Source organism: Buteo buteo, chromosome 7, assembly GCF_964188355.1.
Source record: "Buteo buteo chromosome 7, bButBut1.hap1.1, whole genome shotgun sequence".
NCBI lineage: Eukaryota > Metazoa > Chordata > Aves > Accipitriformes > Accipitridae > Buteo > Buteo buteo.
Genome location: NC_134177.1, coordinates 42,922,804 through 42,945,280, shown reverse-complemented (window position 1 = coordinate 42,945,280; position 22,477 = coordinate 42,922,804). Strand labels below are relative to the sequence as shown.

The window sequence follows — 22,477 nt, the reverse complement described above, 5'->3', positions numbered from 1 at the left end:
CACAAACTGGAAAATAATGAGGGCAAGCAAGCCACTAAAAGATAAACTTAACCTTTCAGTGGCCACAGCACCATTCTTGCCACACGCACATGACTGGGCCACCATGCTTATTTCTGCTGATTCAGGACTGGGAGAGAGACAAGACACAAACCAGCCCTCAGTTATGAGATCTGCTTATACTCTGGTGTCCCTATCAGCATGTATCTCATCAGCCCACGACAATGTTGTGCTGTAGGCTAAGGACTAATGCAAAGGTCTGAGTTCAAGGGACTTGCAGATAATGAATCCTTCCTAGTAACATACTCTGAGACGAGAAGAGGGTCAACATCCCCACTGCACACATAGGTAACCTAAAGCACAAAGTGGGAAAGTGATTTCTGCACAGCCACAAAGTGAGACAACAGTAGAGCTGGGATCAAAATTGAGAGTTTTCCTTAACTTTCTCATACATAATTCAGCTGCTATCTTGTTTAACCTGTATCTCTTCAGGATGTAGGGGGACACCTAACAATCTGTGCTCCGTTCCTATTTGCAGGCCATACAGCAACTGACTGAGCAAACAGAGGTCCAGGCAGCTGGAAGCTCTCTAGTCCTTCTGTGCCAATGGTGTGAGCATCGGTCATCAACCTCTGTTCCTCACTCACTCCTCAAATAACACTGTGCTGGAAAGCATCTCTCCAAATAGCCTAAACAAACACACTGTTTGCTTAACTCCACCTCCTTTCCTTCTCTTTGGCTATTTCAGAAGTTGCTGGGAAAAGCCATGATCCCCTCTAACACTGAATTCCAGCCATCAGATAGCATCAAAGACTTTCAGCATCTTCCCAGAGGAGCTCAGGAGGTCACACTACGGGTTCTGTGGCACTGCAGCTTTCTCTAGGCAAGTGAGAAAGCAAATCACTGTGATGTTATTAGCAAAGAGAGCCAGACAGTTATTTGAATTGCACAGATGATTCAGAAAACAAACGGGTGCTAAAAATACAAGATACACTTGCAAAGAGTTCTTCTCATGCCTGGGAAAGGCAGGGGCAGCTCTGGAGGAGATCTTTCTAGGACACAATGAGGTCTGAACGAACAGAGGGTTAAAATAAAATACAGCGGCTGTCTTGCCAGCAAAAATTGGGTGATTTTAATACAAGGGATTTTTGTCTAGCAACCTTCCCACATCATAGCACAGAGACAGAGGTTCTCAGAATGTAAAGAGTAAAGTGGTGAAGGAACGAATTCACTAAGGAAGACTGGTAAATAGGGACAGCTCCAGTGAAAGAGCAATGTCCTTGTGTCAGAGAGGTAAATTCAGGTACCTGGACAGGATGACAACATCCTCCAGAACAATGGTGCAGAACTTTCCAAAATCCAACTACCACCAGCTCAGGCATCAGCTATTCACAGTCTCCTCAAACCAGAAGTGCAAAGTGATCTGTGGCATATTTCAGTGGGATCAAGGACAGGAAGAGCAAAGAGGGCCCACTGAAAGGGAGACTGGCAAAGCACCAGCAGATGGAATAATAAAGGATGCTGTAGGTCATTTACAGAGCTGTAAGAGTTTCTCCAAACAATATAATGTCCCACAGCCTGGCACTCAGTTATATCACTGAAGTTACCACTGCTTTTGGGTCTAGCTACTAGTTTTCTGCCTGCACTCAAACACCATATTCACTCTGTAACACTACAGTGAGGCATTCAATGAAGCGTGCAGAACACTGTACCTTAAAGCAGTGTAAAGAGAAATGTGGTTAGCATGACCACTCACTCCTCCTGCATCAAAGGTTACCACCTGCAATAAAACCACAGAACAATTAATTGTTTTGAAGAAGGAGACTCTGCAGTTACCAGCTTTGACATTCTAACACAGCACTGTCCCAGCCCATTGTATCTAGAGAGTTGTTTTTGTGTTGCACAATGAGACCTTGTGTGTGAACTCCTGCTACAGAAACACAACTAAACAAACACACTCTGGAGCTAGAGGACTAGACAGACTAACAGCTCGAAAAACAGAAAGATGACAAATACCATGTTCCCACTGGCAGGATGCACTTGTTACTTATTAGGGGGCCAAAAGGTTACTTTCAGAGTGATCTGTTGCAAACTTGTTCCAAGAGGTCCAGCTCTATGAATCACTCTCTCCTGGATTTGAGAACATACTAGAATGCCTGCAGATTACAGCGTGAAACTATAGTTTGTTGTACTGTGAATCAGGACATATTGCTTTAACAAGAGCAACACAATCATGTACCACTGTCCTGATTGTAACGAGGCTTTATCACAGAATAACATAGTGATAAAATAATCTGATATGAGAATAAGCCTTTTAAAGAATCAGCTGACTGCACTTTTTGTACAACCAAGTCAGGCTTTTCGCTGAATGAGAAGATCATATTGTTTATTGCTTCTCTGCAGGGAGAAATGGGAACTTCATAATGCAGAAGTAATGTGTGAACACAGCACTAACATGTCACCATCCAAAGCACAGAATCCTTGGCTCCCTGCCCTCAAACCTACAAATAATTTGTTGGGTGAAGCATCCACCCTAAGGACTCACTCTGCCCAGTACTGTGAAGTGGGTACTTAAAGGGTCCTGCTTCCACTCTAGGAGACTAACTGGCAGCGCAGTGTAGAGCAGACAGGGTATGTGTGCTGGTAGGCTTTCTAGATGGTGAAAGTGACAGTCTTTGGACAGCCTAAAGTTAGGGTTTTGCTCTGGGAGAAGCCAGGCAGCAGAGCTCTCCACAGCTCCTTTCTCTATGACCAGGAAGAAATCAAAAGCTCCCCACATTTCAGTCAATGTCTGCTTCCTTGCCAGCTTGTTCTCTCTTCAGGGAAGGAAATGCTACTGCCTGGCTTACTCACCACAGCTCCCTTCTCAAAATCTATTTTATATGCAGGGCCTGAAGTACTGGGTTAAAGATCAAGGGAAGATCAAAAGCTGCCCTGCCTGTCCTGCAACTTGCTACTCCACCCTCCAACAGGAGAGGCCCTCTCAAACACAGGGGATATTGTGTAAAGAGGGAGAGGAAACACAAAAACAGTGATAAGAAATACTTCAAAAACCACAAACTCCAGACAAGCCTGCTTATAAACCCATCCACCCAGTACAAGTCCACAGTTAGACTTCCCACTTTGCCCAGTGGCTGTAATAATGCTGCCACCAAGCAGCAGGGTTATTCATTACTGGCAGGAACTGGTGGGACCCAATTTGGTTTTGTTCAGTTACAAACAAGCATTTTCTGGTCAACCCCTATTTTATAAGGAGAAAAATTATGTCTTGGCTTTGGCTGCTTTTGCTGTACTTCAGTATTACCTGAGAGGCTCTCTGCAGGGTCTGCATGGTCTGGCATGGTGCTAAGCCCTCTCTAATGATATCAGCTTTTTGAGTAGCTCATCTGGGAAAGACATTATTAAATTCTGTACAGCTCAGGGAATAAGCATAGCACCCTGTATTTTATAGATAAGAAAAAACACGCTCTGAAGTCACTCGTACCTAGAGTGGCACTTTCCTAAGATGACAATGTACCCCACTCACTGTAGGCAGAATAAATTCCTGTGCAGGTGAATAATAGTGTGAGTCTGCTAAGGGCTGGACTTGCACTAAACCTTTTTACTAAACAGGGACAGCAAGAGGGTTTGTCTCTTCTGCCTGGTCATTTATTTTCATGTAACCTGTACAAACATAACATTTTTAAGACGACTACCCTGCTGTCAAATGCGGCTGAAATTAGCCAATGGGCTCTAAAGTCTTTTGAAATATGCATGTCCACATATATAAATACAATTGCATTACTCTTGTTTCCTTAGGAAACCAAGCTAAAAACCCCAGGCAAGCCAAAACACACATTTTTCCTTCTATAGAGGGTAGAAGAGAACAAACCAGAAGACTGAGATAATGAGCAGAATAATGAGCTAATCATTGTTTTGACAAAACTGGCTCAGGCCAACTGTGGGAGCACAAGGCTGGGTTAGGAACTGGTTAAGTTCTTGACATGGAACTTAACACCTTTGGAGGTTTTTCTTCTCCACATCTGTTTTGAAATAGGAGCTGTTGTTCTTAGTGCTGCTGGGCTTACATAACATCCGAACTAGCTAGAGATTGCATGGAGTTAACTTTCAATTGATGTTTTCTAATTTACTGTTAGGACATTTGCACCTGAATTCCCTGTCTCTTCAAATATACAAATTTGTAGGTGCACACTGAGCTGGCCACAGTGGCATTCACTTTATCTGCAAAGTGACCACCTTTGAAATACTGGCTTTTCACCTTTAGAGATCCCTCCGAGCACACAGGGTGGCTCTGACACAGTAGTGATGTCCCACCTATCCAGTATGTAGCTTCTAGGTCTATTGTCTAAACAGCGCTCTGATTCCACAGCATGACTGTGGTGCTCGTGACTTAAAGCAGGCAGCAATCACATGTAAATATATTCCTCTGGCTTCAGGGATTCATTTCACTAACAACAAATCTGAATTTCTTTCTCACATGCTGAAGATATTTTCACACGGGAGCATTCGCTTCTTCCACATGGTGCAGCTAGCTGGTGTGCTTGCTTTTAACACATAACCTGAACCAGGCTGATGATGAAATCAAGCAAACAATCAGGGCAGGATGAGAAAACCTGAACATCTTGAAACTGTCTGGGTTAGAAACAGGCTTAGCCAGTTCTGGGAGCAAAAGGCTGGGATAGGAAGTATACTTGGTGTGGAAATTATTGCTCAATGAAATCTTTAGGGCAAGAGGGAGTTTCCTCCCCACACCTGTTCTGAAATGGGAGCTGCTGCCGTTGGTGTTGCTGGGTTTTCTTCTGGGTGACCTTGGTATTCAGGAAATGGAGCTTTCACTAGTGGAAGCCAGAGCAACAGCCAAGACAAACAGGTCCAGAAATCCCTTCCGGAGGGGGGAGAGCACAGAGGAAATTACTCAGTTACCAGCAGAAGAGAACTCTTGAGAGGTCTGGAGTCCATGCTCCCTCTACACACCATGTGCATCGGAGGCACAAAGCACCCAAAGCTGTGGGTCTCCCTTACTCTTTCTGGTGTCATCCAGTGCTTCAAATAGAGCACACATCTGCTCAAGTAGACTGGTGGGGAATGAAAGGTCTCTTTCTTTTTTAAGAAGGGCCACCCCATAAAATGCCACAGCAAGCAATGCCATTTCTAATGGCCTTCCTCTGAGCATCATTTCATAGGCCTGACTTACACTTGCAGAGGCCAGTGACATTGAAACTCCCTTTGAATCTCTTGTGTGTTCAGAGCTCTCTCTTGCTGCTACTAAATCAGAGAAGCTAAGGATTAAAAAGAATGGATAACTGGATGCAAATGGGAAAATCTAATCAGGATCAACATCCCAGCGTCCACTGGGTTTGAGCTGCAAGTGTCTAAGTCTTACACCAGCTCTCAGAATGAAAGTCCTGGGGGCCTCCCACTTATGTACCCCAAAGCACACCCGAGGAGACTGCAACATAAGTGAGAAAGGGAGGAAAAGGGATGGCAAAGTCTGTCCCAGCTCTGTTACCTCCCCTAGGAAACTCCACATGCTGCACTCCGTATCTGGTGTTCTGCAAAAGCATTTAAAATTCTCTACAAAGATGACATATTCAAATGCTCCCAAATTTTAGGTGTAGAGACCGAAATCCAAAACACGAGAGCTGAACTCACCCTCTCAAATATAAGCTCCAACTTAAATGCCATTTGTAGCACGATCTGACTTTCTAGGCTAATTTGGAGATGACCTAAGACAATGGGACTCTTTCACAAACAGTTGTATGGATGATGTTTCCATCAATCCACAGTGGAAAGCAGCTTAGAAGAATGTGATATTGCTGAATTCTGGTCTTGGCACTGCATCTGCCCCAAACACAATTGGGATGTCACCTCCTAATCCAAGCTCTGCTATCACCAAACCTGAGATCCTGAAGAGTAGGATCTCATAATCTAGAGCCTGCCTGGGGCTTACACCATGCTATGTAACTTATTTTTTTTTTTTTACACACCGAATACCTTCTAATCTGGATTGAGACAGACTAGCCTTGGCTGCCTCTCCCAGCAACACTGGCTTTTGCTGATAAATCCAGCAGGCAGGAAATAATTTCCAAAGTCTATAAATTAGTTTTGGCTTTGAGTACACCAACTGTTAATTTCTGTGTCTGCACTATTTAACGTAGAGCTTGGATGAAATATGTCCCTGTAGCTCTCAAGAAGATTGAGTTACTCATGGACTTCCAGGGCAATTGGGGAAATGAGTAACTATGCAATGGAACAAAACTACGCATAACATGGTGTGACTCCTTGCCTTGCAATCCTTCCTTTCAGACATGTTGGATTTGCAGCCTGCTTCTCCACTACCAGATGACACATATGTTCTGTAAATAAAAGATACCATTGTCTATGCTATGTCTATGGGGAGATCTGGGGAAAGTTTTCCCACTGTGATAGCTGAAACACTACATGTCTTCCAATCATGTTAACACCACTGAGTTAGCTTGTGTTTGAAACCCTCTTAGCTTATGCTTTGACAAGGCTCTTCTAACATGTTAAACCAATTCTGTCAGTTTCAACGTTACTGAAAAATAGACCCAGTTTACTTTTCAAGGCAAGCTTAGGACCTTAGGACAGTGGAGGTGCTCCAAGAGTGGCTAACAGTAGCAAGCTCTGAAGTTTTAAAATGCAGAATGTTTCACAAAGGTAGTTAGGTGCTTGCCTTGCTGTTGTTGGCAAACTAGGTCTGCTCCTAAATGAATGGTATTATAGCAAACACCTGATACCTGTGTGATTACTTGGGACACTTAAAATAATGTTAAGTTAACAGAGCAGTTCATTACCACCATCCCCGAGAAGCTGCTTCAGTCACCTTTGGTACTGCTAATGTGTTCTGCTACAGTAATTTGTCCTCACTGCTGCTCAGGGCAGTGCTGAGGGAAATGCAGTGGGCCCTGCCACAGTGTTCCATGTTACTACAGCTACCCCTGACACCTACAGCACAGCAGGGAGAATACTAGTGACTGTGCATGTTTCTTGCTTTGAAAACCCTGCACTTTATTTTTCAGCTCATGGTATGTTAGTGGAAGACTCCTGCCTCCCCCAGCCCAAACAGCTTGAGTTTAATTTTCTCTGAGGCAAAGATCTTACCCTTTCTAACCATCTAGAGGAGTTCTAGTGTTTACAGAATTTCTGCTGGGATTCTGGTGCACTTGTCCTAGTGCCCATGAGAGTCACAAACATGCAATACAAATCCTCTTGTGCTAGGAGCTTTCAGATTAGATTAAAACCTATCTATTCATGGGGCCAAAAGGCACAAAAGGAGTCCAGGAAAACTGCATTTGTCTCCCTACAGACAAATGAATTTCATGGAAAATTAGCCTCAGAATCAATACAAAGTTGGATGCATGATGCTGGTTTTTGTGCTCATGGGGCTTTCATGCTACAGGAGATGCAGTTTCTTGTTTTGTGAATTGCTGAAAGGCTTTAAGAGTTTTGTGATTTTGCTGCTAATCAGTGTGTGACAGTGACATGCCTGATCACAGCAAGGTTCAACAGAAAGAACAGAATACAACCTTTTCCATGCTTAGGCCCTTATTCCTGTTTTGTGGGGGAAAAAAAACAAACCCAAACTATACCACTGCTAGGAAATCTCCCTGGTTTAATATTCTTCAATCCTGACCCCTAACCGTACTAATCTAACCTCTAACACATGCCTGCCAATGTACTTCAAGTTTAAGCCTAAATGTAAGCCTAAATCCCAGGTGGGCTCTCTTCATCAATGAAACCTAGCAACAGGGGCAAAATGGTTGCTTTAAAATGTAGAAAACATTTGAGGAATTAGAAAAGCAAAGACTCCTCCACTGTTCATTTCTCACTGGGAAGCAAAGAAAGGTCCCCAGAGAGAAAAGATACATCCAAACTACACCATCATCCTTTTCCGTATTTTTCAGTGGAGCAATTCTATTTGTTCTGAACTTCTAGCAGTTGTTCAAAGTGTTTGAAAGAGGATCAGAATGACCGTGTCTTACTTGTCAAAACATAGGAGCTGTAGAAATACTCACAAGAAGTCTTAAACTACAAAATGCAAAATTGCTTTCAGGTATCATTTTAGACCTGAAATTCAGCTGGGCTTATTCAGAGGGTCTTCTACAATTAATGAACCCCAAGATCTACTAAAGTGAAACTTACTAGTTCCAACAGAGTTCGCAGTTTTTAACCAGTTTGAAGCTTTTACTTCAGTGAAGGTTGGTGACACTACAACCCAAAAGAGGCTTCATAAGATCTAGCTAGAGAAATGGATAAATATTATAAAGCAAATATTTCAAAATGAGTAAGTATACCCTCTCCCTGTCCTAGGCTATTTCACAGAGACTCCAGAAGCAAAATCCTAACTTTAAAGACCTCAAAGAAAGCTTTCAGAGGGAAGGAAAAAGCCCAGAATGCTAGCTCAAAAGTAATGTGGAAATTGCCTATGCTGTAGAAAGTTTCACATTACCAGGTTGATGTTATTGGCTTCTATATGCTTTAGCACGAAGGCAGCAAGGAGCTGTGTGTCCCATTCAACAGCAGGATTATCTGGAAGATCCCTGAAAATGAGAAGTACAATTAGTCACTTCGCTGCTGAGAACTTTATAAAGACCATGCTAGAAAAGAGAGATCCTCTTATCAGAGAATGAAATCAAGATAAATTTATTTACCATATAAACCCCCTGAACCTTACTTAGAGAGTCTTACAAGCTTGTATATTGGAGGGTTGAAAGGGAAACTGCAGATCCAACACCCTCCTCATAGATTTGTCAAGGTCTCCACTTCTTCTTACCATTAAGGTAGACTTTCTGACTGCTATACTTTAAGCAACACCTATTTTGTTCAATGATCCTTGTTGTCTATTCATCCCAATCAAATTTCTTTCTCTCTCTATTTAAAACCTCTTTTAAAACACATTTTCCTGAAAGACTTTCCAATCACAATCTACTAGTGAATTACATATGAAAAGTAACAAGCAAACTCCTGCTCTCATTTATACAGGAATAACCCATCAACCTCAAACAGAGAACAAGAGAGCCATAATTATATTGCATGGATTTGACAGTAGTTCTTCAGCTGTTTATTTTATGCTATCCATACTAACTGGATATGCAAAGCATACCATGACTGAATACTCTGCCTAGGTATTTTAGATTGCAGGCTTTTAGGGGCGGGGACCATGAGCAAAACGCAAAGTAACGCTAGACAGCCAAGAGAATGATTCCACATTTACACAACTGAGAGCTGAACTTGACCTCCCAGTCATTATGTTTGAATGATGCCAAGAAAACATTGCTTGCAAAGTTAAAAAGGTTATTAGTAACAATAGGATAACACACAGCTGCTAAAGACCAATCATGACATGTTAAACTGGTCTTTTTCTCAGACCTTTTCCCTCCTCTGATAGTCTGATAATTGCTGTGAGGTGGTTTAGCAGAAAAGTTGACTACACAGCTTTCTCACACAGACACATGGGTTTGGATCTGAACTGATCCAGCTGTTTGCTGCAGAGAGCAGGGGTGCTACCTCCCAATACTCTTTGGGCCTTGCTGACTCCCCAGACAGCAAGGACAGTAACATCTGCAACAAAACAAGGAAAATGTCTCCTTGGCACATTCCAAAGTAAAGCTCAGCCTGGGTCTTCATGAGAGGTCTTCCGGCTACAAATTTTCCCACTGCTGTTCACAGTAGTAGCAGTAGAAGGAAGAGCCTCAAGTACAAACTGACCATTAGCATTTTATCCGTCGTGTTACATGCTCCTGTTCAGCACAGGCCAAAATAATGTGCTATTAGAAATCCCAGCAACAAGGGAAGGCGTTCCTACATTAGCATACACATTCTAGCTATGGTCCCTGTAGCAGTATTACCAACAACAGAAATTTTTGTTGTTGTTTACAATTCCCTCTTGTATAGGCAACATCTTTGCCTGATGTATACAAGACATTTGAATTTCATCATAGGAAAGATTCTTTGGTACATCTGGTGGCTGTCTCATCAATTTAACAAACCTGCATCTCATCTGCTCAAGACAAAAACTTTCACATCTGATGTTTGAAGAGGAAGTGGCCCTGTGTACCCTGAAGGTATTACAAGTCCAACCACGTCACAGCAAGCTTTAAATGGAGTACATTTTAAAAATATGCTTCAACTAAAACATCTCATGTTTTTAAAAATTTTAAAAACATTTAAAAAAATATGCTTCAACTAAACATCCCAACATGCACACTGAGCAGAGTCTAAGTGCAGGTCTAACAGTGCTTAGGTTGTCTGAATGGTACCTTTGAGGTTATGTCAAGGCTTAATCTGATAATATTAAAGTAGTAAATTAGTCTAAAAGGGATTCTTCACTGGCCACTTACAATGCAAATATCATTCCCCTTTTTGGACAGGGGTTAAATGGAACTGTGGCGGAAGTGAAGAGTCCCATTAAAACAGGAGGGGTGCTCCAACAGTGAGAGGTCGGAAAAAAAAGGAGGGCTTGGAATTTATGATGTCCAGGAGGCTTTGGTGTCACAGCCACTGCACTCAGCTTTATTGGGCTGTCTCCAAAAAGGCTGCTGGGTAGTGGAGCAGGTTTTAACTAGTTTAGACAGATAAAGATCATCCTAGTTCAATGGAAATGAACAGCTGGAGGCAACGGTTTAGAATCCCTGGAAACAAAACAATCTGAAGGCATGAGCAAATTAACTCCATGAACACTGAACTGATTAAGCAGGAATATTCTGAAAAAAAAAGTGCTTCCACCCTAGCACTTACTGCTGCTCATGGAGAGACCACTCACTCCCAGTAAGGAAGAGGAATTATTTTTCTTGCATAATATTTGTCAGGCATGAAAGATAGAGAAGCTGATCTTGCCCAAACAAGACACATATGTACATAAGCACATTCATAACTCATTAATAGTCATGATGCCCCACTGAAGTATTCTTAGCTCATTCTGCAAACATGAAAAGTGACACACAGGTTAAATGACATACCCGAAGTCAACCAGAGAAGTCAGTAACAGAACTGGCAATACATTAATCTAGATTGCTCCAGGAAATAACTTCTTTTGGTTTTTATTTTTTGGTAAGAGTTTGTATAATACTTTGTGACGTTGAAAATTTAAGCGGTACGATGATAGTAGGGACCCCACAGAAAGCATGAGACCAATAACTTTCTGCCTGTGCTCTGGGTATCAATAATTGGGTCCAGGGAAGGATGAAAAGGTGACTAAGAAAACCAAGCTCATATGCACCCTATAGCAATGCACACAAGATACATTCTTACAGGAGGTGTCTACATGCCCTAAGAACTTTGTAGGGGCATACAAATTTTGAAAACTGCTGTAGTTCACAAAATCAACTATTCAGTACAAAATATTTTCCCTAATATCATAAAACAGTCCTCACCAAACCTGAAAAGTTCACTGACTTGCTGCACTATTGAAATAAGTTGCATTCATTGTGTTTTTACCTTCAAGACTTAGTATCAGAAACATTCAGCATTTAAATGGTTAACTCCACACTGCCTTTCTGGCTAAGGCTGATAATGCCTCTGAGCTCAAGGTCGAAGGGCTGAGATAAAGGACTATAAAGGAGCAAAAATTAGCACATTCCCTGAGGCAGACTGGAGCTTGTCCCAGGAGACACGGTTCCCCACCTGCCCTCCCTGTCCTCTGCCCCAGAGAGCTCCTCGTTGCTGCTGTCAGTCACTGCGACAGATCAACATATAAATCCTGCACTGGAGGCCTTCCAGGTCATAATGCTGGAGGGTGCTGGTGGGAACGGTCAAGGGGTTTGGTCACTTGGCCTCATTTCCACCGAACTATTACGGTCTGGAAGTGATGTTTATGGGCATTCCTCGTGATTGATACTGAATGCAGGTGGCTGCTTGGTTGCAGCCATTGTTGACCAGCGAAAAATAGGGAGATGCACAGAAGAAGTAAAAAAAAAATACTTTTAATGGAATAAGGCTCCAGAAATGTTGTTTCCCCAGCTATTTTCAGTAAAAGCCATGTTGTGCACTGTACAGGGAATTTACAGCTGTGCCAAGGGATCTACAGACTGAAGTGAGAGAGAAATGGAGAATTATGGTGCTGCAGTTGCTGCAGTATGTAGTAGTGTTTGTCTCTGCTCAGTGATTTCAGCAGGACCGGTCAGGGGACACAATTGTGTTCTGAAACAAAAACCTGTACCTTTCTATTTATCCATCCACTGTTGGCAGTGAGAACCGGACAGGACCCCTGGTTTTCTCCTTCTCACCTCCTTGCTTTCCTCCTTGCCAAACTGAGCAGACAGAGCAGACACTGGCACTTGCAGTTTCCCTTGCCCAGGTTTGCATAGGAAGAATATGGTGGATGTCCCAGGCACCAGGGAACTACAAGGGGGCCACAGCAAATCACATCAGCACGTTAAACCAAAATTCAACGTCGTGCACAACTTGCCCAGCAGTCTTACAGCTGGCTGAATGAAGGAAATGTTAAAAATCAGTGCTTGATGCCAGCTCCTCTCCAGGCCTCCTTCACTTGCCTGCTGTGGGCTGTGGAGCATAGCTCCTCTTATGCCTCAGCCTTGGCCATTAAAACACCGTGCATGTTGCCAGTAATGATATCCCTGCCAGTAGCCTAGACAATTTTGTAGGGTCATCTTTCTAGGAACATTTGGGCTCAAGATGGCTAGATTGCTGTCATTTGGAAGGTCTCTTTTGGCCAAGACACAGATTTAAAAACCTTCACAGATATATACTGCCAACTTACACCCTTCTTACATGATATACTGCTCAATCCCTGTCCAATTTTCCACTGCTCATCTTCCACAGATCTTTTAGCAACAGCCAGTGCATTTATACGTACAATCTCCTTTCAAAGTCTTCCATGGAATTTACTCTGCTCATGAACTACTAAGCTCTCATGACTGCTCTAAAGGTTAAGTTAAACTAAACAGTTAGTCTATGCGATGTCCACGTGGCTTAACAAATAGCAAATGGGCTGTCCTATATGGGACACTTGCAGTTAGAATAACCTTGAGATCTGTCCCTCCTGAAATCCTGAATCGGACAACCCTCAGGCTCCTAGGTGCATTATGAAGCGGTGCCTCTCGTTATGTGACAGTTACGCTGATGGGGACTGGCAAGCACCCTCTCTGCCTTGACATGAAGCCTTCATAGGTGGCAATAGGGAAGGGAGCGAAGTGGCAATAGGGCTCCTTCTAGAAGATATTTAGGTCTCCATTAATACATTCTGAGATACCAGAGCAAAACTTTGAAGGTACTATTGTGACCTTCCATTCCACTATACACCAAGAGGGTCAAGAGGAAAGAGCTTTCTCATTTTATATTGCCTTTATATCCTGCAGCATGACCTTAATCAATCCAAGGCTAGGGACCAGGAAATATTTTTGCATAATTTCTCCTCCTTATCCCTCCTCTCCCCAATGAATGATTTTACATTAAATCAGCACAAAGGTCAGTAGTTTGATGGTGGATTACATAGGAAACAGGTGAACTGCTGTGCACTAGGTTCCCAGCTGAGAACAATGACCACAATGTGTTTGTTGGAACAAAGGATGCCCTTTATACAAAGTTAACTGTATGAAATGAACATCTGGGCAATTGAAACTGGATCAAAAAGCAAAAGATCCCACAGAACAAAATGACGTGAGTGCACAATTAGTGAAAAAGCCATGTGATGACTACAGGCAATCAGTGACCTTTATATCATAGCATCAAAGTAATTGAAAAAACTGTGTAAACAGAAATTATTTCATGCACTCTAAAGTAGAGCAGAGATTTTTTATTTTTGAGATTATGCTAAGATAAGTTAAGACAGGCTAGCCCTAGATATTGAAGCAGAGCCTCTAAATCCTTACATTAATAACTATTTATAAATTTCTCTTCCTATACTGGCCAATTACAGACAGGAGGGAAATACTGCTGTTAAGCTGCATGAACATTTCTGATTCAACTGAAAAAAGCCCACTTAGAGAAATGATCAGCATCTTGCAACACCATGTTATACAGAGAACAGATGCTGTGTGCTTATTGGAATGTAACAATCTACAATTTAGGAGAGAAATGGACTAAACCAGGATGCTAACTGTCAAATGAAAAACCACCTACGACAGAGAAGCTCAAGCTGAATATTTTACACCAGCAACTTCCTCTCTCTCCTCATAGTAAAGAACCCCAAATTATTCTGAGATTTGTATTTCAAGGTTGGAAATAAGAATCTTAGGTTTTGGTGTAGGTAGAGGATAAAGGAAGTGGTGAAAATGGCAATGACTGGAATATTAAAAATTATATACACTTCAAATATTTCACAAAAGAAAAAAAGCAGAATGGACATAATCCTTTTCTCCTATCCTTAACTTTTATAATTTTTAAGTTTGGACCTACTTTATACAAATTTCAAAGGTAAATTAAATAAGTTCAGATGCCAGGTAAGTGCTGATGTCACTAATGTGGCCATAGCAGGCAGGAGTCACGCATAAAGGGAAAGAACACAAAGACAGACAGCACTCCGTCCAGCTTGCTCAAAAGTCCAGGCAAGCTGTGCATGCTTCTCCACTGAGCTATGTAAAAACAGGGTGCACCTCTGACAGATAATATTCCAAGTACCATTTACCTTTGGGGAGTTATGGAGGTAATTGGATCTCTAGGGAACCAACTTTTTGACTTGGGCATGATCATGTGTTTCTGTTTGAGAAATAAGCATCCTTTGGGTTTAAATTCAAAGGAATTATTACAGAACACAGGACTGGTTGTTTGCAAAGACCTATCCAAATGTCCCTGTACTAATTTATTTTTTTTAATGAATTATTGATGATTTCTCAGCAGAGATTGATGTCTATTCACAGAGATGACACAATTGCTTATCATAATTTGAAATCTGGTATTCATTTGACGTCTGTGCCTCAGCGCCTTGTTGATAAATTACAGCACAAAGCTCTGTAGGAACAAGTTCATATTCAATGTCTTTAAACAAAAACAATTGATGGTACCTTTCAAGAACAGAAATGCATAGAAACTACAGTGGCTAAAGCTACTTTTAAAAAGTAACTTTTAAAAACTAGTTTGGAGAGGACATCAGTCCCTGCTGTATAAGACAGGAAACAAAATTCAGCTCAACTAATTCTGAATTGATCGCTGATTTAGTCACAGCTTTCCTATCTTCCACTCTTCATGCCTGCAAAATGGAAATAATTGTATCTTCACACTATGTAAAGAAGTTTGAGATACTTCTAAGAAAAGTGATATGTCTGTTCTCTGATTTCTAGATTGAAATCTAAAACACATGTCTTGGCAATCCTGGGTACTGGGAACCCCACAAATCTGTCCTTTACTCCCTGCATTCTCTTCCCATGGAGTATTGAATCAAGTTCACCATCTTAGTCCTGACTTGAAGTTCTGGCCCAAAATACATAAAAGACTATATAAAGCTCCAAAATGATGAATACAGTGAACAGTTCTGCCCATATGGTGACGAGGAACTCTGCAACAAGGATAACGCCTTCTCAAGCAGTTAGCACTTCCTCAGGGGCTGATGCTAAACAGTGAATGGACTCCCAAATCAAGTGTCATCACAAACTGCTTTGCTTTCAGCTGCAAATACCAGAAATACTCCTTGAAACATATCCTTTTTAGCAGAAACACAGCAATATTTAAAGTTTAAAATTCCCCAGACTCTCCAGAGCACATAAGCTGAGACATCTGGGCCAAATGTTATCCTAACAATGGAGACCCTGTTTGCCAAAGCACATGACAGGGGGTTGGGTGTGTCGCCTACTGGGCACCTTGCTTTGGTCATATAGTGGCAAGGTGTCAACCATGCAATACTGCAGCTAAGGAACATGATTTCTAGTAGGGTCACGCTGGTGGAGAACAATATTTCCCACATATGTCTACAACTCCTTATCTGATCCTTGTTCTCACACACCAAATCACATCTGTGGATGACATGCACTTAGTACGCAGCACTGCCCCAACGCTGTGCTGCAAACATAAGACCTGCAAGAGGAGAAAAACAAGGCCTGGGAGTCTCACGTGCCCGGGTCACACTGCACGTATGACACTCGTTATTACTGTGCTCAGGAACTAGTGTGAAGGACACATCATAACCTGTGTAGTCATCATCACTGATTGATCCATCACACAAGGCAGTGAGCACCAAATACCTTGCTGTCACACACAGCTTTGAATTCAGCCGCCAGAGGAAGGAGGGGCCTCTAGTTCATTCACTCCAACCTATGCTGAGAAGCCCTAGCTTCAATTTAAGCAGAAGTCTAGAATGGGTTGTTTGCAAGAACCACACAGTGCCATAGAACATATTGGGATCCCTGGTGAAACTAATAGTAACAAAACAATTAAATTCAAGTCTCTAAAGAGAATTCCTTAAAAAATAAAGCAGTTTCCCCCTTTGCCTTTCACCCTCAAGCTGGGTGCTGTGTTTTACGCTACTTTTTATTCCCAATTTTCATTCATGTTTGAGTTGCATTTTGCACATACACTACATGCCAAGCCAAGGCCAGTTACAGCCCTTTGTCCCTGACAGCCATTATGTGACCAGAATATACTACGTGCCCATTGACTGAGTGGGGCCCACAGATCCCACATCAGCAACACATTTTCAGCCAGCCACCATTTAGCCTGTTTCTAGCACAACCAGCAGTTTCCAGCATTACAGACTGCCAGTAGTGACTTGCCAAGTGCTGGGCAAGAAGCCTCCCTTTCATTTTATAGAAGCTGGACTTCTGTATGATCTGTTGGGGGCCATTAACAGAGTTCACTGAAAACATCAGTCAGAGGCCAGACTTAGTAGTCTCATGAGATTTGGGGCTGCCATGCTGAATTATGAGTCAGCAGTTCCTCCTCTGGCCCACTGCAATGTGGTTTGGGCAGCAGACAATAGTGCAGTGTGAAATGAAGTCAATTCCACTCACATCTTGGAGAGGTATGCAGGAAACTAGACCATTAAAGTCCCTACCTGGTTTAGGAAAACAAGAATTCACCAACCTTTTTCTGAGTATCTGTTGGCAAAGTGCACTTCCAGTATTTGTCCCAAATGACTGACAAACAACAGATCTATTAGCAACATCTGGCAATCTCATCTGTAGACCTCTAATAAGAGAAACATCTTCAAACACGTAACTGTCTGGGATCTTAGGGTACAACTGCTGGGCAAAGGTATATATGCAGCAGCACTTCAGTTCAACACCTTCCTAAGGCCAAGAAGATGTTTGATGGAAATGCTCAGTGGAAAGCTTGAACAGTGCACATGGACTACAGAAGTTGGTGGCCTTTGGGAATTTTGCTCCACATTCCTAGAACAATCTGCTCTCGTCTATGTCAGCTCCCAGAGGAGGGATAAACTGACCTGAATCCAAAAAAGGTGGACTAGCCTCTACTAACACGTAGCTCCTTGGGCTCAGCTACCACTTCAGGATGTCTCTGGCCACTCTGATATTTCTGACAATAATAGGGGAAGAACACAGACCACATTTCTCCAAAAGCACCATCTGTGCTATAAGGAATGAGCATCATTAGGCCTATATGAAATGATCGGGCAGTTCTCAGAATAGCTCATAGCAGTTCTCACTTCCTCATTGTTATTATTGGCTTTGCCATAGTGCCTAGGAATTCATCCGTGGCCTGACAGTCTAAGTTGTCCTGAGTGAGAACAAAAAGCCCAGCAATCCCACCATCAAAACTTATGTTTTAAAACTGAAATACAAATCACCAGCAAAACCAGGACTCTGAGGAGAAGACCACAGAACTTCACTCCTCCCTTACTCATTTCTTTTGTTTTGTAAAATGCTTTGAAAAAGAGAACAGCACAGCACGGCAGAGCTTGGGACAGGGTACATTAACCTGTGTACCAAGAAGCCATGTCCAACTAAAACGAGTCCTGGCACCACTGGTTCAGGAAGGACAGACTTCCAGTTTCAAACTGCTGGGCAGAAGGTCACACTCTCCTGGCAGAAGAGTAGTAAGCAGACAGGTTGAAGGGGAATGCAGTGTGTTCTCCCTAGCTAGGTTTTTACTACATTACTGGCACATGAAGTTCCCGACATGCATCATAACATGCCAAGGACTCCACAGTGGAAAGGGTACAAACCCAAGGGGAAGGAACAAAAAGTCTCTCACAGCAGCCAGCAAAATCCTTCAGAGGTTAATGACTGAAATACCACAACCTGTATATGCCAAATAAACCTAGTGCCACTTCATCACAACTTTAATATTAAAGCAGTTTGCTCTTGGAATGATAAATACATCATACTGTACAGGCAAAACCTGCAGTTCTGATTCTGGCCCAGGTAAGTAATACAGAACTTTGCCACTGACTTAATGGCATGGGCCAGACGCTCAAAGAGAAGCAGAGCCAAAAGCATAATCACTTCTACCAAAGAGATAGACCTTGGTCTATTCCACATAACAAATAAATTGCAGGCAGAAACCTCAGCAGAAAGCTTGTAGCCAAATCCCTCAGCCATTTTAATTAATCATCTAGGAAAAGAAAGCACACAGAATAGTCACTTCATAGGCATTTGTTTCTCATGCCAAAACTTAGATAAATGCAGATGCAACTTCAGCAGAGATCTCAAGACGGTGATGGCCTGATTCCAAATGCAGCTTCCCATATCACAACATTCCAGCTTCCCTGTACCAATTCCATTCAAAAAGAGGTTTCCCGAGTCCTCAGCCTCCCACAAACAACCATCTCCTGCAATCCATTTGATCTATGCAATGATATGGGAGCATTACTTCTTGAAGTCATGGTGTACCTGCCCTTTAACACTGAGATTCTGATGCCCTGAGCTCTCTAGATGGGTGCAAATTTTATTACTACCATCAAATCACTTCCTTTTATAAGACAGCTTGTATCAAGACATTAAACACCTATCTTAACTGTGAGCTTCAACCCACAAATTTTACTGACATGCAAAGTTTCTACTCATGCAAACAATCCTCTTGCAGGCACTGTCTTGCCAGCCCTATTCATGTGAATGCCCCAATTACAGGATTACATGAGCAAGCTCTAGGCCAGGCCCCACTCTCTCTCTGCAGCTGGTGAAAACCCACACCAGCTTCCACAGCAGCCCAGCCAGGAACTATGTTTGGAACTCAATTTGCAACAGCTAAGCGGGACTCAGCAACAATGAACAAGACGAGTACAAACGCAACGACCTTTATCGTTTAGCCTTCCTCTCCTCCGCGCTCTGATTTAATGCAAGCGTTATGCAATGGTTTTGCTATAGCAACAGCTGGGGTGATCGGCAGTAACCCCACCGCTGCCTGCTCAGCCGGTGCTGCCGCGGGGCCGTAATGCAGCCGCTGAACTTTGGCCCACTAGTGAGCCTCCCACTCGCCCGGCAGCACTGCTGGCCTGTTTACACTACTCACATGACGGGCGAGAGGGAGGCTCCTGGCAGCTGCCAGCATCCAGCCGGATTTCTAGGACCAGGCCAAGATTGCCAATGGCTGGAAACAATTAACTCTTGCGAACAGGGGCTTCATGCTCCAGCAGCCGCCTGCAATGGCCCAGGAGAAAGGCCGCTCTGCGCAGTGTGAGTGGTGCTTCGCCCTCCCAACACCACTGCAGGAGACAGAGTGGGATTAAGACATTCAGCGAGGAGGGGGCGGTAAGGAAATCAATAAGATTTAAAGAAGGGAACAGTATCCTTTTTTTCTTCATGAGTGGCAGATGGGTGAGGGTAACGAACTGGAGCTGGGAACATAATAACCTCAATCAAGAGCTATGTGCTGTGAATTGCACATACCTGGGTTACATGGGGGTGCACGAAACTCCTCCAGTGGCACAGAACTGTGCTGGCGCAGCGTCCCAGTCCTGAGCTTTGGAGTGCCTTACAAGCACCAAGGGCACAGGGAGTACCTTGGAGACAAGGAAGCTGTGCTCTACAGGTGTCTTGCTAAAATGCTTGTTTAATCTTACAGTACAATCCCATAAAAAAAAGCTGCAGATCACCAACCTGCAGCCATGCCATCACTGTTTGAGCAGGACTACTACTACTTCAGCACTTTTACAGCATTTATTTCCACACATTAACAGATGTTCATTAACTAAACCCCCTGTGAGGCTGGTATGGGGAAGTAAGCAAGTAATAACCTCCACATTTTATAATGAGAGAATTAAGAGCTCAGGTAACTCTCCCTAGAGGGCCCTAGAGGCAACAGAGCTGAGTCAGGGGCAGAGCCTGGAATGGAGCATGCAAGCTCCTGGCTCACAGCATGGCCGCAACCCAGTACTGCATCACCCACACTCACTCCAGGAATACATTTTATTGCCTGGGGCAAATAACAATCCATTTTTCAACAGACCTCTTATAGGTGCTCTGCAGAGCCTCATATATTCCTGCATACTTGGATTGAGCAGAAAACACATTAACAGTTAGTTGTACCCCCTAAAACCTGCTGCTGGCCAAAGTGTTGACCTCCGCATCACCTAACTGTCCTCTGGACTGCATTGGTATGACACAGCCCTGGATTACTATTCCTATCAATATTCTGGCCACTTTTCTTTATGTACTCGTTACTTAGGAGTAGCCTACATAAACTCATGTCTTGCCCTAAAATATTGCATTCTCCAGTCAAACCTTGTTATTCCCAGTAAGAGGCTGTGTGGATTGTTTTTCTTTGCTGTAATAAATTCATTGTAACAAGAACAGACCCTGCAGATACAACACTGAAAAGCAGGCATGCCTTGGTATCAGAACTCCCTTTGACAGCTTCATCCAACATTGAATGGGAATTTGTTAGGTCTGACTAAAAATCTAAGCACTGGAAAAGTTCAAACTAAATCAATGACTCAGTCTCATTTTCGCAGAAACAGGATCATTGCAATAAACTGTTTTCTGCCCCTTACTGGTAAAACTGGCTGAATTCTGTGATATTCCTGTATGAGTTCTCCATGTAGTACTCCCATTCAAGCCTCAATCTATTAGCACAAATTCTGCAAACCCCTTACCTCTCTTCCCCACACATCAAACCTCTGTTTGCCAATGTTCTATCTTGCAATATTATACAACATCTTTTCCAAGGCAAATGATAAACCAGCCTTGGCAGCCCATCGTGTGGCTACTTATGAGAATAAGAGAAATGCTGATTATTTGGCTTATGAAACAGAAATACAGGAAGAAAATATTTATACCAATGCTACTGTTTAAATAAGAGAGACCATAATTTAGTACAGATGTGACCCTTCTTTCCAAAATGAAGGGTTTAAATCTTTCTGATGCTATGTAATGACATGAAGTAGAATGGACTGAATGAAGAATACATCCAACTTAAATTGTGAATTACCCCCTTTTATCCCCCGCCATTCTGTACCTCAAAATAAGCACAAATTCTGCTTCTTTCAAGCACTGTTTGCCAGACTTTTTAGTGCTCAGAAGATTTAAAAACTGATTTACAGGAAAACATTCATCCTTCATCTGAAAACAGACTGAACATTTATACAATTAACAAAATTCAGTTACATATGAACTATTAAAGAAGAGAAAATGGCACATAAGACAAGATTTGTTACGCTTACAGTCACAAAAACTATAAAGAATGTAGAATGTATGTACATGTAGGGAAGGCTATGTAATGAATTACTTCATGCAAATAGTAATTGCAGAGAAAGACTGCAACACTGAAATGAGAAAGTATTGAAATTACAGTATGAGGAGTATGTATGTACAATGAGACAGTTAATACGTGACTTGTTAGAAGAAGGGGCATGACTTGGCATGGAACTGTAATCAGACTGTTTTCATTTAACGCTTCAGTTGGTACAGAAGGATCAGATAACAAAATATTCATCCCAAATCCCATTTCAGTTTCTAAAAGTATTTCAGTTTCCTGCACTGCAGTAAAAATATTTTTTTCCTTTTAACCAAAACTGACTGAAGAAACTACAGGGGCAAAAGATGCTCAACAATGTCCAGCAAAGCATTCATTTCCCTTGTTCTTGATCTCTCGTGCAACAAAGCTGAGATTATGGGTCATAAAACACCATCCACAGTTGCTAAATCTAGTGTAAATTAGGAAAAAAGGTGAATATGTGACAAATGAAAACATACACTTCCTATTTGCTTCATCAAGTTCTGTCTTCTCCTTTTAAAAAAGTTGGTGTTGCATCATCAAAACAGCTACCTTTCCCACAGAACAAATTATCTGAAGTGCTCAAAACTGGCTTCAGCATCTCCACCAAGAGCAACAATAAAACTCCACGAGCAATCTAGTAAATCCCATCCCACTACTTTGACATATTATCTTGAGTATCTTTTACACTCTTTTACTCATTATAATGCAAATACCTATATGTATTTTTTTTAACAGTTTGTCAGCATTACTTACCTCCTAACAGAATATCTTGTTCTATTCATAGTTCTTGTATATTGGGAATTCTGGATTGCTGGCACTTTTTGCTGGTGGGCTGGCTTCTCTTAAACAAAATTCCTATTTGATGGTGGGCTTACGTTAAATGTACTCCCGACCT

At 42.3% G+C, this 22,477-nt stretch overlaps 1 protein-coding gene across 5 annotated transcripts in view; it reads right to left on the bottom strand.

Moving 5' to 3' along the window:
* The window catches only part of PIGL (phosphatidylinositol glycan anchor biosynthesis class L), an 84,292-nt gene that overhangs the window by 35,609 nt on the left and 26,206 nt on the right, over positions 1–22,477 (bottom strand). For all 5 annotated transcript variants that reach the window (XM_075032834.1, XM_075032836.1, XM_075032835.1 and 2 more), the window contains exons 3-4: positions 8,468–8,558; positions 1,710–1,777 (exon numbers count right to left, since the gene is read on the bottom strand). In XM_075032834.1, coding sequence (XP_074888935.1) covers positions 1,710–1,777; positions 8,468–8,558 — 159 coding nt within the window. The remainder of the gene's footprint in view (positions 1–1,709; positions 1,778–8,467; positions 8,559–22,477) is intronic.